At 35.1% G+C, this 16,469-nt stretch overlaps 1 protein-coding gene across 6 annotated transcripts in view; it reads left to right on the top strand.

The window, feature by feature from the left end:
* Nucleotides 1–16,469, top strand: part of GEN1 (GEN1 Holliday junction 5' flap endonuclease) — a 29,343-nt gene that overhangs the window by 1,019 nt on the left and 11,855 nt on the right. For 2 of the 6 annotated variants that reach the window (XM_042933624.1, XM_042933620.1), the window contains exons 2-6: nt 6,800–7,002; nt 7,683–7,869; nt 11,715–11,891; nt 13,276–13,386; nt 16,076–16,149. In XM_042933624.1, the coding sequence (XP_042789558.1) occupies nt 6,842–7,002; nt 7,683–7,869; nt 11,715–11,891; nt 13,276–13,386; nt 16,076–16,149 (710 nt within the window). In that variant the 5' untranslated portion in view covers nt 6,800–6,841. Of the gene's footprint in view, nt 1–6,739; nt 7,003–7,682; nt 7,870–11,714; nt 11,892–13,275; nt 13,387–16,075; nt 16,150–16,469 lie in introns of those variants that run through there. The other 4 variants (XM_042933623.1, XM_042933622.1, XM_042933625.1 and 1 more) reach the window with 4 other exon arrangements.

The following is a 16,469-nucleotide window of genomic DNA, read 5'->3' as shown; positions in this document are numbered from 1 at the left end:
TTGTAGATAGGAAAAAGTGGCATTTACCGCTACCCCACTTCACCCCCAAATAGATGATAAATTTCTCATCCCCAGTAATGAAATTCCTTCCATCGAAGTCACCTTTTGCCTCTAAAGATAATCAAATGTATATCATATTCCCAGTGTGGCCCTTGCATGAAAAGTAGGACCTGGTCAGACTACGCTAAAACCCTAGCTCACTCATAATACCTCTGCCTGTACTTGACACATTGTTGTAATTCTCTTTTCATCTCTACTCTCAGTTGCCCTCCTGGGGTCTTTAGATGCAGGGCTTTATCTTTCATTATTGTATCTCTAGCATCTAGAGTTCCTGGTACATAGTGGACATTTAATAAAGATTTATTGATAACTATAAGTTAAGCCGGGTATATTATCCTTCAAAGTTTAAGCTAAATTCATATGAAAATAAAACTGAAGAAAATTAAACTAGCATCAGTTAGTGAAATTATGTAGTAAACCCATACAATTCAGTCTTGTACTTAAATAAACTATTTGCCTATCTTTATATGAAAACAGTCTTGAAATAGAATTGGGAAACTTAAAGTATTTTTTGCTTTATTGCTACAAAGTTTTTTCCCTAATGTTTTTGCTTAAAACTTAAATAAAATTGGAAAACTGTTGGCCTAACAAAATGTGTATTTTGCATAAATCTAACCACTGACCTCTGTTTATGTTCTTTAAAATTTGATTCATTAGTGAAATTAGCAAGGCTCTGTGCTTTTCTCACCTCATTCAGTTTTATAATTAACCAATAAAAGCTTATTAGCTCTTAAGGAAGTTTTAGGAGCATAAATTGATTTATGGGCACCATATGGTTACATCAAAGGATTTGTTTTGTTTTAACCTGAAGTGGATTCTTGAGCCCTTTCTTTAAATTAGAAATTCATGTTCTTTCTGTCAAGCAATACTAACGAATATCGAGTGATTTTATTTTAGTACCAACTGACCCAAATTGGTCATGAGATTCAAAGGATATTAGAGTTTTATAGTTCATCTGGTTTCCTACCTCTCATTTTGTAGATGGGTTGGTTAAATGTCTTCCAAGGTCATACAGCTTCAGTATCCAAGACCAAAATCCTAGGTTTCCAATCCCAATACTAATGCTCTTTCAGTAAATTAAATAAATTGAAGCCACTAATACATTATATAAAGTTATTTGCTAGCGTTATTCTGATGTTTTTGATTCATGTAAGTATTCTTGTGTCACTTTAATTCTTAGCAATTGTTAATATGTTAAAGAGACTTTATATGTAATTTATATTGACTGCATGATCAGATTGATGTCAGTAAGATTATCACATTATAAAATATGGGAGTAGACACCAAATCCCACACCACAAATTGTTTTAATTGTACCCTATTAAAAAATAAGGGAAAATTATATGTAGTTTTGGGTGAGTTTGATAATATGTGGTATTTAAATTTTACTTAATGCTGAGCTATTTTAGAGTAACCTCATCAGGTTGATCATGACCTCATTCAGAAACCATCTGTTCTATCTTTGAGTGTAGTTGCACTTGAATATCTTAAAAACTGTTGCGTTCTGTCCCTTTTGAAACTTTACATACGTTTACAATCTTCCCATTGCAACTTAGTGTTCAGAGGAAGCATTGGTGCAAAGAAGTGGAAAACAATAGATGATTAGAATAGAAATTTTGTATTAACTACATTCTTAAAACGTGGTGGTGGTGTTTTTCATAAAATACACATTTCACATAATTTTGCCCTTTCAGAACTATTGGGATATTCTTTTTATATATTCTGCTTTTATGAGTGATTTTCAAAAAACATGCATTTTAAACTTAACCAATTTAGATCATAGGTCTAATGAAAATAATCCTAAAAATAGTATTTTAAAATAATGTACTGCATGTAGAACACTTAATGTAATTCTACATTAATATTTTTTGCATTGTATAACTGGCTATAAGATGTCAGCATAAGTAAATTAACATGTACAAACAGGAAGATGATTTTAAAGCATATGATTTAGATTTTCAAACAGGATCACTCTGGCTTCTATGAAAACAGTCGTTTTCATACAAGTGGAAGGTTGTAAAAAGTAGAAGCAGGGAGGCCAGTTGGGTGACTGTTACAGTTGTATACAGGAAAACGCAGGGCAGGGGGGGACTATCATTAGAAATAGGGATTTAGGATATATTTTGGAGGTAGAGGACTTGCTGATGGAATGGGTGTTGGGGACCCAAGTAAAGAGAATCAAAAAGGACGGCTAGGTTTTTGGCCTAAGCAACTGGATATTGTGGAGAGATAAGTAAAACAGTTCTGGGGAGAGATGAAATCAAGAGTTGGATGCATGTTATGCATCCATGTGAGGGCAAAGTAGGCAGTTAGATGTTCTAGTTAAGAGCTCAGTGGAGATGTCCGATGAAGTGGGAAAAATATTATTAGGGAGAGTTCATTATATATTATTAGAAGAGTTCATTATAGACTCTTCAAAGGACACTCAGCAGTAATGTCCTTTCTGGTGTAGTCTGCCTCTAACTGATTCTAAAAATATTCTTCCTATAATTCCTTTTGCTCACTTTCCATATCCCATGCCCACTCCCAATCCTTTTAACATGTTGCTTGGCATAGTTCTAATTCATTAGTAGTAGTAGTAGTAGTAGTAGTAGTAGTAGTAGTAGTTAAAAGTAGTCAAGGCTGTGTAGAGCCTTGCAGTAATTCAAGAAGGTCTAATAGAAGTTCATTAATGTAAAGTTACTCAGAGAAAAAAGATTTGTTGGGGCATGTCTAGCTCCTATAAAAATGTCCCCTTGATTCCTGTCATTCAGAGAAAGTGGTCAAAAAGGCATATTTCACAATAGCAGCAATTCTTCCATGCTTATGAAAGAAACTGAGAGCATTACTACTTTATAGGAGTATGCTTGGGGAGCACAAGAGAGATTCACCTTTTTCAAATCCATTTCAGTAGATACACAGGGACTGTAGGTTAAGGGATCAAAGTGGTTTTAAAAGCTTTGAGATGGATTTTAAAATACGGTGACCAAAAAGATTGGCAACGAAAGAGACATTTTTCTGGAACATACCACATAACTCAGGAAAATTGGAGAAGAGAACACTTTAGCTCAAAGATAGTCAGATTTTGCTTTTCTGGAACCAACAGATAATTCTGCTACTCTTTTTCTTTTTGCCTACATTGTTCTTAACAGTTGTGTTTAAATAGCTGTAGTTATATTTTGTAGTCTTCACTCCCATTTTAATAAAGGAATAACTAAAACATGTTCTAGGTAGACGGTACAGGTATCTGTTCAACTACCAGTGCTGGTTGTTTTGTGACATAACTGTGATGGTCATCCTTTAAACCAGGTTTATTCTGACAGAAGAAAATAAAATAGCATGAAGAATTCAGTTTTAAGCATAATAATTATACTAAAAATACTATTTATGGGCTTAGTTAAAAGCCCTCTCTATGTTGCTTAAGGGATCCAATCTGTTGAATTTTAATGTTTTAGTAGAATTAATTCCAAGCTTACTTTTTTCTAGGCATGGCTGCCCTAGTGAGTAATATTCCATTAAAGTCTTTGCAAAACGTTCCTAATGTGCTTGAAATATTTAGAGGACAACAGTGTGTAATCAAGAGGCTGCCTCATCAATGTCTCTTTTCTTTCTACAGCCTTTGGAAGGAATACAATATGCATGGCAGTCCTTTACATAAATGTATGCTTATGTGTGCCACCGTAAACAACACTGCACAAGATGGCAATCTTTGTTCATTACATATATACTAGTAACATTATGTAGTGAATAATATTATGTAATATTAGTAAAATCATGTAATGAAGCTTTAGAGGTAAGACAAAAAGGAAGGAACTTGCAAACTGGAAAGGCCAGAGAAAAGGATGCACCTTGCCTAAGTTTTCATGACTAGCTCCTAGATGGTATGATAGAAACCGGAAAATGTGAGTCTCTCATCCCTAAAAAAGCCATACTGAAGTCAGATTTGATATCAGGTATTATATATTTGCAGAACTTTGCTTTTTGACTTGACCCATGAACTCTAGCCATATTTGGTCTCATAATTTTTAGGCAAGATGCAAACCATCTAAAGATTTCTTGTTTTATTTCCCCAGCCTTTTACAGATAGGACCACATTAAAAAACATATATATATATGTTTATTTTTTGAGAGAGAGAGAGCAAGCTGGGGAGGGTCAGAGAGAGAGGGGGAGAAAACTCCCAAGCAGGCTGCACACTGTCAACACAGAGTCTGACATGGAGCTCAAACTCACAAACTATGGGATCATGACCTGAGCCAAAACCAAGAGTCAGATGCTTAACTTGGCTGAGCCACCCAGGTGCTCCAGATAGGACTACATTTTTTAAAACTTTTTTTAATTTGAGAAGTAATACATACATATGATTATTTTAAAAACTAGCACAAAGGAGAGTATACTTTGAAGAGTAATTCTTGTCCCCATTCCTGAACTATAGTCATCCCTGAAATATAATCTATGTTGTACCTGTTTTCACTTTAAAACTTGGAGATTGTACATGTAGATCTATCCCATTTTTTTGCTGCATCATCTGTTCTATTTCAACCTACCATAATTTATTAAAGATACTCCTCTATTGATGGACATTTGGTTCTGCTCATTGTTTCACTGTTACAAACAGTGCTACGGTCGATATCTTTTTATATAAATCTGCACACAGCTAAGAGATATCCTAAATTCCTGGGAGAGCTTTTGCTAATCAGAAGACGACCTGCATTTAAAATTTTGAAGGCTAGAACCAGGGGTACATTTAAATGAAATATGATCAGTTATAATGTTGCGCCCGAGAGAAAAATCTCATAATTTCCTTCAGTTAGCAATTCATTCCAGTGTACAACTTGAATCACGAAAGAAAAGCAACTGTCAACAAGAACTTCCCTCTCAAACTTGCTACTTCTGAATTTTATGCATTCTGATGTTTAAGACTTAGAAGCCTTGTTTCCTTTCATAATAATGAATTAGAAAATATATATGTCCCCACTCTTTCCAGAATTAGCTACAACTTTTCACATTAACAAAGAGATAAAACTATCTCTGAATTGATGCCACAATGCCACATTCAACCAGTGAGACTTCTTACGTGAAGTAGAAAATATTAACACTGAGGTACCATTCACTACCTAATGCTTTATCCTTTGCATTTAAATCTGTATATTCTTTGTAAGGTGACATATCAGCAAATATTGGTGCAGTTCTTCATAATAAATGCACAAAATAATACCTGTGGCACTGGCCACATTATAAAATTAAGATTCAGAGAAGTGCAGAGAAAGTAACAATACTTCCAGCCTTTATTTATTTATTTTTGCAGCCATGTACAATTTGAGAAAATTTGCTTTTTTTTTTTTTTAAATTTAGAATGGCTTTGCATTGGTTTTGCATTTTGCATGGTGATAGCCTTTTGTAATATTTTTTATATCCTACTTTGTGTTTCTGGAATGAATTAAGGTCATTTTCAGAGGATGGTAATCTGGATTATGTTTGTAGAGTCAGACTGAATTTTCATTGCAAATACTACATAATACTCTTATCAAATAATAGCAAAGTAAGAGAAAAAGAGATACAGGTGTTTAGTAAAGAAAAACAACTGTAGAAAATACTTAAGCTAGAATACCAGAATTCAAGCCACTTTTGTCTTTAAAATGTCTTGTACACAGAAGAGTTTAACATTAGTTTACTTTGAATAGTGGCACTATAGGTGATTTAAAATTCTTTGTTCTTTTAAAAGACTTTATTTTATTTTTCTACAATGAATATGTGTGGCGTTGCAATTTGAAAAGCCAAAGCTCTTTTTAAAAAGATATTGCATATCCTTCCAACTCTCCATTTTCTGTCCCCTCCCCCCCCCCCCCCCCCCCCCCGCCCCAATCTTCCATTGACTTTTCCTGCAATGACCCCTTGGGATTTTTTTTTTTTTTTCTTTAGTTTACTTTAACATGCCTGCTTTCTTGCTTTTGTTTTCTTATTTTTCCTGATTATGGTAGGGGACTAGTCCTATTCTTGCTTTGGATATGTAAATCAAGGAGTGAATTCTCAAGTAGACAAATATGATTTACAGCATCCCCAGTGCCCATGGCTGCTTGTGTTATCCCTTGTTAACAGCTGGAACAAAGCCAAAGTTACATCAGTATTTTTGTAGCTAGTAGGTCAGTTACCACCATTGTTAATGTTTCAAATGTTCTTGATTCATTTGGAAAAGCTGACTTGGGGTTGGGATGGGGGGCAGTTAGAGAAGGAGGGAGCCAAACCATAAGAGACTCTTAAAAACTGAGAGGGGCGCCTGGGTGGCTCAGTCGGTTAAGCGTCCGACTTCAGCTCAGGTCACGATCTCGCGGTCCATGAGTTCGAGCCCCGCGTCGGGCTCTGTGCTGACAGCTCAGAGCCTGGAGCCTGCTTCCGATTCTGTGTCTCCCTCTCTCTCTGCCCCTCCCCTGTTCATGCTCTGTCTCTCTCTGTCCCAAAAATAAATAAACGTTAAAAAAAAAAAATTAAAAAAAAAAAAAAAACAACTGAGAATAAACTGAGGGTTGATGCGGGGTGGGAAGGAGGTGAAGTAGGTGATGGGCATTGAGGAGGGCACCTGTTGGGATGAGCACTGGGTATTGTATGGAAACCAATTTGACAATACATTTCGTAATAAAAGAAAAAACAAAGGAAAGGCTGACGTCTGAAATAAATAAATAAATGAATTCTCTATTTATGAATTATCCTAAACAAACATATATTATTTGAATTTCTATTCTGAGCTTCTGTGTCTTTTAACAGTCTTTTGAAGTGTGTTTCAAATAACAGCAGATAATCACCAGAATGGGAGTGAATGACTTGTGGCAAATTTTGGAGCCTGTTAAACAACACATCCACTTGCATAATCTTCGTGGGAAAACCATTGCGGTTGATCTGAGTCTCTGGGTATGTGAAGCACAGACAGTCAAAAAAATGATTGGAACAGTCCTGAAGCCCCACCTCAGGTAGAGTAAAAGCTCTTAGGATATAAATGTATGATTGTATCAGCAGATGACATCTTGGTTTTGTTTCCACTTTGTTTATTGTTGCTTTACGTTTTGAGATTTTAAAATATATTAACATGTCTGCCTCTGCCATCTCTAAATTGATGACTCACAAATTTGTACTTCTTACTCTTTGAGCTCCAGATTCAAAGACCTAGCTGCCTGCTTAACATAGCCACTAGGATGCTTTGGCGACTAGAAGCCAGAAAATTGGGAGCCATTCTCTCTGTTTGACCCCTCTTCACATCCAATCTATCAGAAAGTCTTGCCAGCTCTACTTCCAGAATATACCATGTGTTCATAAACTTTGGTCAATGTCCAGAGGCACCACCTCACTGCCACCATCCTCTCATCTGTTCTGAAATGACCTCCTCATGAGTTTTCCTCCCTCAGTTCCTGGCCTCCTCCTTCTCCAAACTGTTTTCCATGTAGCACTTAGAACAATCATAAATCTCTCTTGCTTAAAAACATTTAGTGTTTTCTCAGTTCACTTAAAGCAAAATATTAATAAATAAAATGTTATTGCATGTATGTAACCTTTTTGATACTAGTCTGATGTTCTTGCCATTATGTCATACTGCTGTGTAGACTTTCACTATCAATGTATGAAGATTAATATATTATTAATTTTTATATTTAAGGAACTTATTTTTTCGTATCTCATATTTAACGCTAATGGATGTAAAACTGGTGTTCGTTATGGAAGGGGAACCCCCAAAGCTGAAAGCTGATGTCATAAGCAGGAGGAATCAGACTCGGTATGGGCCTTCTGGAAAAACATGGTCTCAGAAAACAGGGAGATCACATTTTAAATCAGTCTTAAAAGAGGTGAGCATTTAGATATGATTCAATAATTGTGATATGAAGTGGTGAGTACATTTTACTCTGATAAAGGTTGTTATATAATTATCTTTAATACTCACTAAACTTACTGTAAATAGAAGGCCAGTGTGTATAGAGACAAGTTGATATTCTGTAGTGAAACTGACCAAGTTCAAGCCCTGGCTCTGGCATATAGAAATTCTGAGATGTTGAGCAAGATTTTTAAATTATATCTGCCTCATTTCCTATCCTGTGCAATGAGGAAAGTAGCACTTTGCAGGGATAGGGTGAAAATTAGAAAAATTAAAAATATCTGATATTTAAAGCAACCACTGCATAGTAAGGAGTTAATACATGTTACCTATTGTGACATCTTCAGCACTTAAAGAATTCCCAGAATAGAGATCTAATTAATTCATACTTCACTCATTCAGAATTAATGATAGTTCATATATAGAATATATATTTAGGACTTTCTAATTTTTAAAAGTACTTATTGTTATATTTTAATATACTTATATATTACAAAATATGTATTTTTATAGAAGTTAAGGAATGGAGAGATCATCTATAATGAAATATATAATGAAAAAAATAAAAACCAACTATTATTTTGCCTCTCTTCAAATGTATATACTTTTTAAACTTGCCTTTAATAGTGCACAAGTGATTTTTATCTTGGACTTTTTCTTTTATGTTTATTTTTGAGAGAGACAGAGCATTAGCGGGGGAGGGGCAGAGAGAGAGAGAGGGAGACACAGAATCCGAAGCAGGCTCCAGGCTCTGAGCCATCGGCACAGAACCCGACACAGGGCTCAATCCCACCAACTATGAGGTCATGACCTGAGCCAAAGTCAGCTGCTTAACCGACTGAGCCACCCAGGTGCCTCTATCTTGGACTTTTAACTTATCATACCCTTGTATGCCTGTTGCCACATTCTTTCCAAATCCATCACTTGTAATGGTTGTGCAACATGTATGAAATACTATAAAAAGCTCTGAAATCATCCCTCATCATTTCATATATGGTTTGCTTTTCAGTTCTCTATTACATGTGAACTTATGAAGATTTTTTTGTGTACAGCTTTTTCTTGTGATTTGAGATTTTAACATAATTACCCAAAGTGGGATGGATAGATAGATAGATAGATAGATAGATAGACAGACAGACAGACAGACAGACAGACCAAAGTTTAGGAATGATTTTATAGCTCTCGCCAGTCACTTTCCATCAGCACAGATATGAGATAAGCAGTTTCAGTACACCCAAAGAACATCAGGTGGTAGGAGGTTTATCTTTGTATTATTTAGTATATAAAAACAAAGATATTTCTTTGTTTATGTAATATGTAGGAGTACATGTATATATTTAATATATATTGGTCTCTTTTTTTTAAGATTTTTTTTTTTTTTTTAAATTTTAAATGCTCATTTATTTTTGAGAGAGTGCAAGATGGGGAGGGGCAGAAAGAGGGAGACAGAGAATCCCAAGTGGGATTGGGACAGCAGTGAGCTGTGAGCCCGAGCCCAAGCCCAAGCCCAAGCCCAAGCCCAAGCCCAAGCCCAAGCCCAAGCCCAAGCCCAACATAGGGCTCGAAATCGTGAACCATGAGATCATGACCTGAGCCAAAATTGGTTGCTCAACCGACTGAGCCATCTAGGTGCCCCAGATTTTATTTTTAAGTAATCTATATACCCAATGCAGGGCTCAAACTCACAACCCCAAGATCAAGAAATTTTTTTCTTTTGTTTTCTTTATGTTAAGGATATAAACTTTTTATTATATTTGCTTTTAATTCATATCCCTGTTTTCTTTTTAATTATGGTTAAAAAGTTCATTTCTTTTAAACAATATTGTATAAATTAATCATTTTTTCTTGAAATTTTATTTTCTATTCACATAAGATTTTAAAAAATAGTTTTCAGTTGGTGACTTTTTCCACCTTAATGACTGTCAGTAGTTGAAGAAAATATCTGTACTGGATTCTAATTATTTCTTGTATAGTCTGTTCCTAGAAATATCCATGGTCTGTATACTCAGGGCATTAATACCCAGTATAAAACAAAAAGATGTCCATCTCTTCTTGAGAAAATTGTTCCATTTCTGTTTCTTTATTGTAGTAATTGTGATGTCCTTAAGCATTTTGTGTGAGTGTTCAGTATTGCCTGAATGAATAAAACTTTCATTTTTATATTTCTGTACCCTCAGTTTCTAGGCCCTACTTCCTGCTAACCCACTGCAGTCTCTTAGGTATAAGCATGAAAACACAAATTAGTCTTCCTCCAATACCACCCCACGTGACAGACACTTAGGGTAGCAAAATCTACAACCAGCCTTCCAAATTCTGTGCTGGTTTTTGAAGAATTGGAATGACAATGCAGGAATCTAAAATAACTTCCAAATTCTTTTGTTTATTATGAAAAGATAATTCTTATTTAAAGGAAGGCAGAAGCAACCCCTGTAATGAAACTATCTCCCTAAAGTCACCCAGCCAGAGTCCTGGAAAGTACTCTTTTTTTCTAACACAGTACTTTGTCTTTTTGAACCTTGTCCACCTTGGACAACATCTAGCAGAGGTTTGTATTATGTAATGTAGCATGCAAGCAATCAGTTAAAGCAATGGATGATATTTACTTTATCAGTCTCTAAAACTACCGGTAAAAAGGCCATTTTCCTCACCATACCCAGTATTTCTCAATGTGGAATGTGAAAATGACAAGAAACAATGCAGTAGGCTATAAGGCTAAATTACAAGCTGTTCATCCAGATTCAACTCATAATGCAAGGAAAACTCATAGAGGATTGTTCATGAGTCAGCAAATTGATAGAAAGAAATCGCTCGCACAGACAATTGACGTCTAGGAGCAAATCAACAACTGGCTCCTACTTGGTTTCCCACAACATGAGAGTTTCATTGTACAGACATGATAGAGGAAGAAAAAAGAACCTTAAGGTCTCAAGTAAAATTGGATAATAGTATCTTCTTTGGAAGAGCTCATGGGAAGAGCTCCCATCATGGGAGAAGAATTTTTGTTATTTTGCAGATATTAAATCTTACTGTGATTAACTATTAATCATTTAGAAGATATTTCTCTTTAATCTTGAGATAACATTGACCAAAATGCAAATTGAATATTTTTAAATTAATTTTTAATTGAATGTGGAGTGCTTTTTTAAAGTTTATTTATTTCGAGAGAGAGAGACAGCACAAATGGGGGAGAGGCAGGGAGAGAGGGAAAGAGAAAATCCCAAGCAGGCTCTGCACTGTCAGCACAGAGCCCAATGTGGGGCTCGAACTCACGAACTGTGAGTACCATGAGATCAAGACCTGAGCCAAAATCAGGAGTCAGACACTTAACTGACTGAGCCACCCAGGCATCCTGAATATGGATTACTTTTTAATGGAAGTTAAAATTTTTTAAGTTTTCATTATGGAAAATTTTAAATCAACACAAAAGTAATTAAACAATTATCATCAATCTTAAACAATTATCAACTCTTGTTTCACCTATGTCCCCACTCAGTCCCTTCTCCCATGTCGTTCTGGAGCAAATCCCAGACACAATATTGCTTCAGTCTCAATATTTCATTATCTTTGTCTAAAAGATAAAGACTTAAAAATAAACAAAAACATAACCACAGTACATTTCTTATTGTCACACCTAAAGTTAAGCAATCATTCTGTAATGCCATAACGTATTCAGTATTCAAATTTCCAGTTATTTCTTAAATATCAGAATTTGTAAAACACTTAAATAGTTAATATTTGTCATATAGAAATCAGTTAAACACTGAAAGAAAGAGCAATAAAAATGGGCTTAGATATCTTGTTCCTACGTTTTCTTTCCAGTGCCTTGATATGCTGGAATGCTTAGGAATTCCCTGGGTCCAAGCTGCTGGGGAAGCTGAAGCCATGTGTGCTTATCTTAATGCCAGTGGTTATGTGGACGGCTGCCTCACCAATGATGGGGATGCTTTCCTATATGGAGCCCAGACTGTTTATAGGAATTTCTCTATGAATACCAAGGTACCTTTGTTTCTCTCTGTCAGCATTTGTTTCACAAAGTACCTTTTTAAAAGGGATTATTAAATGATGGAATGAAACAATATGTGTAAAATGATTACCACAATACCTGGCACACAGCAATTGCTAAATGAAATAAATGTTTACTGTTGTTACAAATATCATTGACGCATAGTTCATTTTCTTTGAAATGTGCATTTCTCTCTTAAGGGCTTGATTTGTTTCACATGGTTTAATTCTAAATGTTTTGATAATATATTATAAAAATGCATATGAAATGTTTTGCTTTGACCCCAGATTTCCATTTTTAGTAATTTATCTTCAACAACACCTCCAAATATGCAAGAAGAGATGTATGAGGATGTTAATTGCAACATTATTAGTAATTACAAAAATGTGGCAGACAACCCAAATGCCCATTTCTAGGGAATGGTTGAATACAGCCATGGTTCTCAGAGAGGTCAGGGGAAATTTTGGTTGTAACTTTTCAAAGTTGGCCAAGACAACAGACATTTGGTAGATTGGAGCCCGGAAAGCTAAAAACCTCTTGCCAGACAATTCTGTTACCTCTCTGAAAATGTTCATTGTGTGCTCACTGAGAAACATTGCCTCAGAGTCCATTATAATGTAATAATAAGCAGTCATTAAAAAGATACGTATTACTGATATTAAAGATATATTAGCAAGCAAAAACATGTTACAAAGTAGCACTTCCATATAATTCTATTTTTGCTTAAAAATATAGCTAATAATAAATATTTGTATTTACGTGTCAAAGTGTTTTTTGAAAGAATATGCGCTACACTATTAATAATAGTTAATTTTTTAAGTGTTTATTTATTTTTGAGACAGAGAGAGACAAAGTGTGAGCAGGAAGGGCAGAGAGAGAGAGAGACACAGAACTTGAAGTGGGCTCCGGGCTTCAGGTTCCTCACTGTCAGCACAGAGCCAGACATGGGGCTTGAACTCACGAACTGTGAGATCATGCCCTGAGCCAAAGTCAGATGCTTAACTGACTGAACCCAGGGGCCCCAATAATAGTTAATTTTAGATGATGCACTTACTAGGAATGTTTACTTTTTATAATATACACTTTACAGTGTGTAATTTTGCAAATTGAAAATATTTTGTAAAACATCAAAAATAATGAAGAGGAACATTTTGACTATAATAGTTTATTTTTTAAGCCATTTTTGAAACTATGACTTTATTTCCGGATATTGAAGTGTTGGAGTCTGAAGATCCTGGTGATCAGCACAATTTTTCCCACTTAACTTTAAGGAATAATTAAGCATTTAGAGAGAACTCTGACCAATTAGTTTTTGTAATGCTTAATGTATAAATGTTTACTTTTTGAAGATGAAACTAAATCCGTACTTTCTTCCAGGATCCACATGTTGATTGTTACACAATGCCATCTATCAAGAGTAAACTAGGTTTGGATAGAGAGGCTCTGGTCGGACTGGCGATACTACTTGGCTGTGATTATCTCCCCAAGGTACACTTAGATTGTCGTATTTACTTACTGGTCACAGTGTATCTTTTTTGATGTCTTACATGCTGCATAAATATGAAAATAATATGGCTATATGATTAATAACCTTAGAGTATAATTTTAGGCATAATAAACAACTCAGTAACTAAAAGAACCAGCATTTCAAGTGGCATTAAAAAGCTGGTTCCTTGTGACACTGAATGTTGCAAATGAGAATGGAATAGTAACTAGTCCCACAGCTTGAAGATCAAGACTTTAAGACTTACTCTAGACTAAGAGATTCACATTCAAGTTTTACCACCCTTTTAAAAATGTGTAGGGATCACTCTTTTCTCATACCATACCAATATTAGTTTCTATCACTGTTTTGTCTATTTTGTGGTTTTCAGTCTTCCTTCCAGCTTTCCAACTGCACATGCTCAATGTTATTACTGTTGCTAGGCAATATAATTATTGGGGTAAGCCATTCATCCCTCCTTGCTTCTTAGCATTGCACTGAGTTTTATTCATGAAAACATTTTATTTAAGATGCACAATAAACAAATAGGTATACTAATAGGTGAGTGATAAATTAAGCATTACAAGGATAACCCCATTCTTAAGTATATTTAAAAATATTGAATGATTTGTCTTGTAGTTCTTAGTATGTAGTCCTGTCATCATGTCCTTACTGATCATTTCTGTATTCTTACTGAATCCCTTGTTAGACTACATATTCCATCCCCAAGAGAAGTCTATAATTTTATTTATTTTTTAATGTTTGTTTATTTTTGAGAGAGAGGCAGAGTGCAAGCAGGGGAGGGGCAGAGAAAGAGAGGGAGACACAGAATCCAAAGCAGGCTCCAGGCTCTGAGCTGTCAGCACGGAGCCCGATGCAGGGCATGAACTCACGAGCCGCGAGGTCGTGACCTGAGCTGAAGTCAGATGCTTAACCAGCTGAGCCACCCAGGCACCCCAATCCCCAAGAGAAGTCTAAAGAAGAATGACATATATATATATATATATGTATATACATGTATATACATGTATATATATATACATTTTTTTTTTATCAGAGCTTAGGAGAGAGGGAAAAAATAGGATACTAAAATTATTAACCCTCATTTCTAACTTATGTCCTCAGTGATCAGAGAAATCACTATTTTTAAATTTATTTTTAATATAATGTATTGTCAAATTGGCTTACATACAACACACAGTGCTCATCCCAACACGTGCCCTCCTCAGTGCCCATCACCCACTTTCCCCTCTCCCCCACCCCCCATCAACCCTCAGTTTGTTCTGTATTTAAGAGTCTCTTATGGTTTACCTCCCTCCCTCTGTGTTTGTAAGTATTTTTTGCCCCTTCCCTTCCCCGATGGTCTTCTGTTAAGTTTCTCAAGATCCGCATATGAGTGAAAACATATCATATCTGTCTCTGACTGACTTAGAGAAATCAGTCTTTTAAGTAGTAACTAAAGGAAGCAGGAGGAGGGAAACTTTTAAATAACACAAAAATAATTATTTCATTATAGTTGTCATTCTGAAATAGAAGATTTTTATTTCCCGTATGTCACTATATAATAATTAAAGTCTAGAAACAGCTGAATGTTGAAAGTAAGAAAAAATTCGCAAAGTTAAACTCACAGAAACCAATTTTAGCTATAGTGGTGTTACATTATGCATTAACCTTAGCTATTTTGACGTTTTTTATCCTTTGTAACGAAACCACTATCCATTTATATTGTTCTACTTAAAGATTTGTAAGACTTATGGACTAACATGATTTACCTTCAAAAAACTTAAGATGTAGCTAAATGCTAATATAAGAAGGGTGGTATACAAAATCTGTAGCAACCTGTATGCAAAGATATAGGCTGTGGCCATGAAACAGACTTCTGGGAACCACTCTTATGCCAGGTGTGACCCTTTTAGTAGCTGATCCTGGGGTTGGGAAGGAGATTCAGATTGGAGGGGAGACCCCTTTGCCAGCAGGCACTTAGGATGCTTGTGCCATGAATATTTATTAACCGATTAGGAAGTGTTTTTAACACTGGTGTGTCTGTCCCAGTGCACATTGCTAAATGGCAGCCCTGCTTATAAGGATACATGCATAAACTTCTCTAGGAACTGGACGACTCAAACAAGAAATTGTCCTGCAGATATACATTTATTGACATTTTATTGTGTGTTGGACACTTAACACTTGTTTTAATTTTTCTTAAGTTTTCATTTCAAGAGTTAACTTGGAAGAACATTGTTCTCTTTTGATATCCGAGTTTTTAAATATTAAATGTTCATCAAAGTAAATGAACATGCTTTTTCTGATTACAAATATAACTTGAAATAAATCAAATTAAAAGATTATCAAAGTAAAGTAATTAACATAAAAAGTAAAAGCCTTCTAAAATTCTTTTCCTCCCTCCCTTAAAATAAATGCTGTCAGCAGTTAAGTATATAACCCTGTGACTTTGTTGTTTGCATAGATTAATGGATGATGTAGTAGTTATTTTACTTACAAATCTAGGTCACAGGGTGAGCTATTCTGCAATCTTTGTTTTACACATGGCAGTGTACCTTGCACGTCTTTTCCTATCGTGACCTAGTTACCTTATTCTGTCAGCTGCACCATCTCAGACTGCAGGATATGCCATACTTTATTTCTCCATTCCCCTGTGATTAACATTGGCCTTTCTTTTCCACTTTCTGAAAGGGAGTCCCTGGAGTTGGAAAAGAGCAAGCATTAAAACTTATACAGATTTTGAAAGGGCAAAGTTTACTTCAAAGGTAACTAAAACTTTCTTGTGACATTAGACATTTATTCTTTTTGAACTGAATAGTAAATATTTCAAAAAGTATTATGCTTTCTGAGACAGAGTTTTGTATTTTTAAGCACCTCTATATTTTCATTTAAAATCACGGATTTAAAAAATAATAATAATAAATAAACAAAATCACTGATTTTTATTTATTGTGAGGTTTTTTTTAAAGAAAGGATGAAAGTATGTGTCCTAAGCCATATTGTATTTTTTTCATTATTAGGTCACTACAAACACAAGTAGTAAGATGCCAAATGTGTTTATTTATAACCTCGGGCTTTTACCACA

The sequence above is a fragment of the Panthera leo genome, chromosome A3, assembly GCF_018350215.1.
Source record: "Panthera leo isolate Ple1 chromosome A3, P.leo_Ple1_pat1.1, whole genome shotgun sequence".
NCBI lineage: Eukaryota > Metazoa > Chordata > Mammalia > Carnivora > Felidae > Panthera > Panthera leo.
The sequence above is the reverse complement of the archived record's forward strand: the minus strand, read 5'-3'. Positions and strand labels throughout refer to the sequence as shown.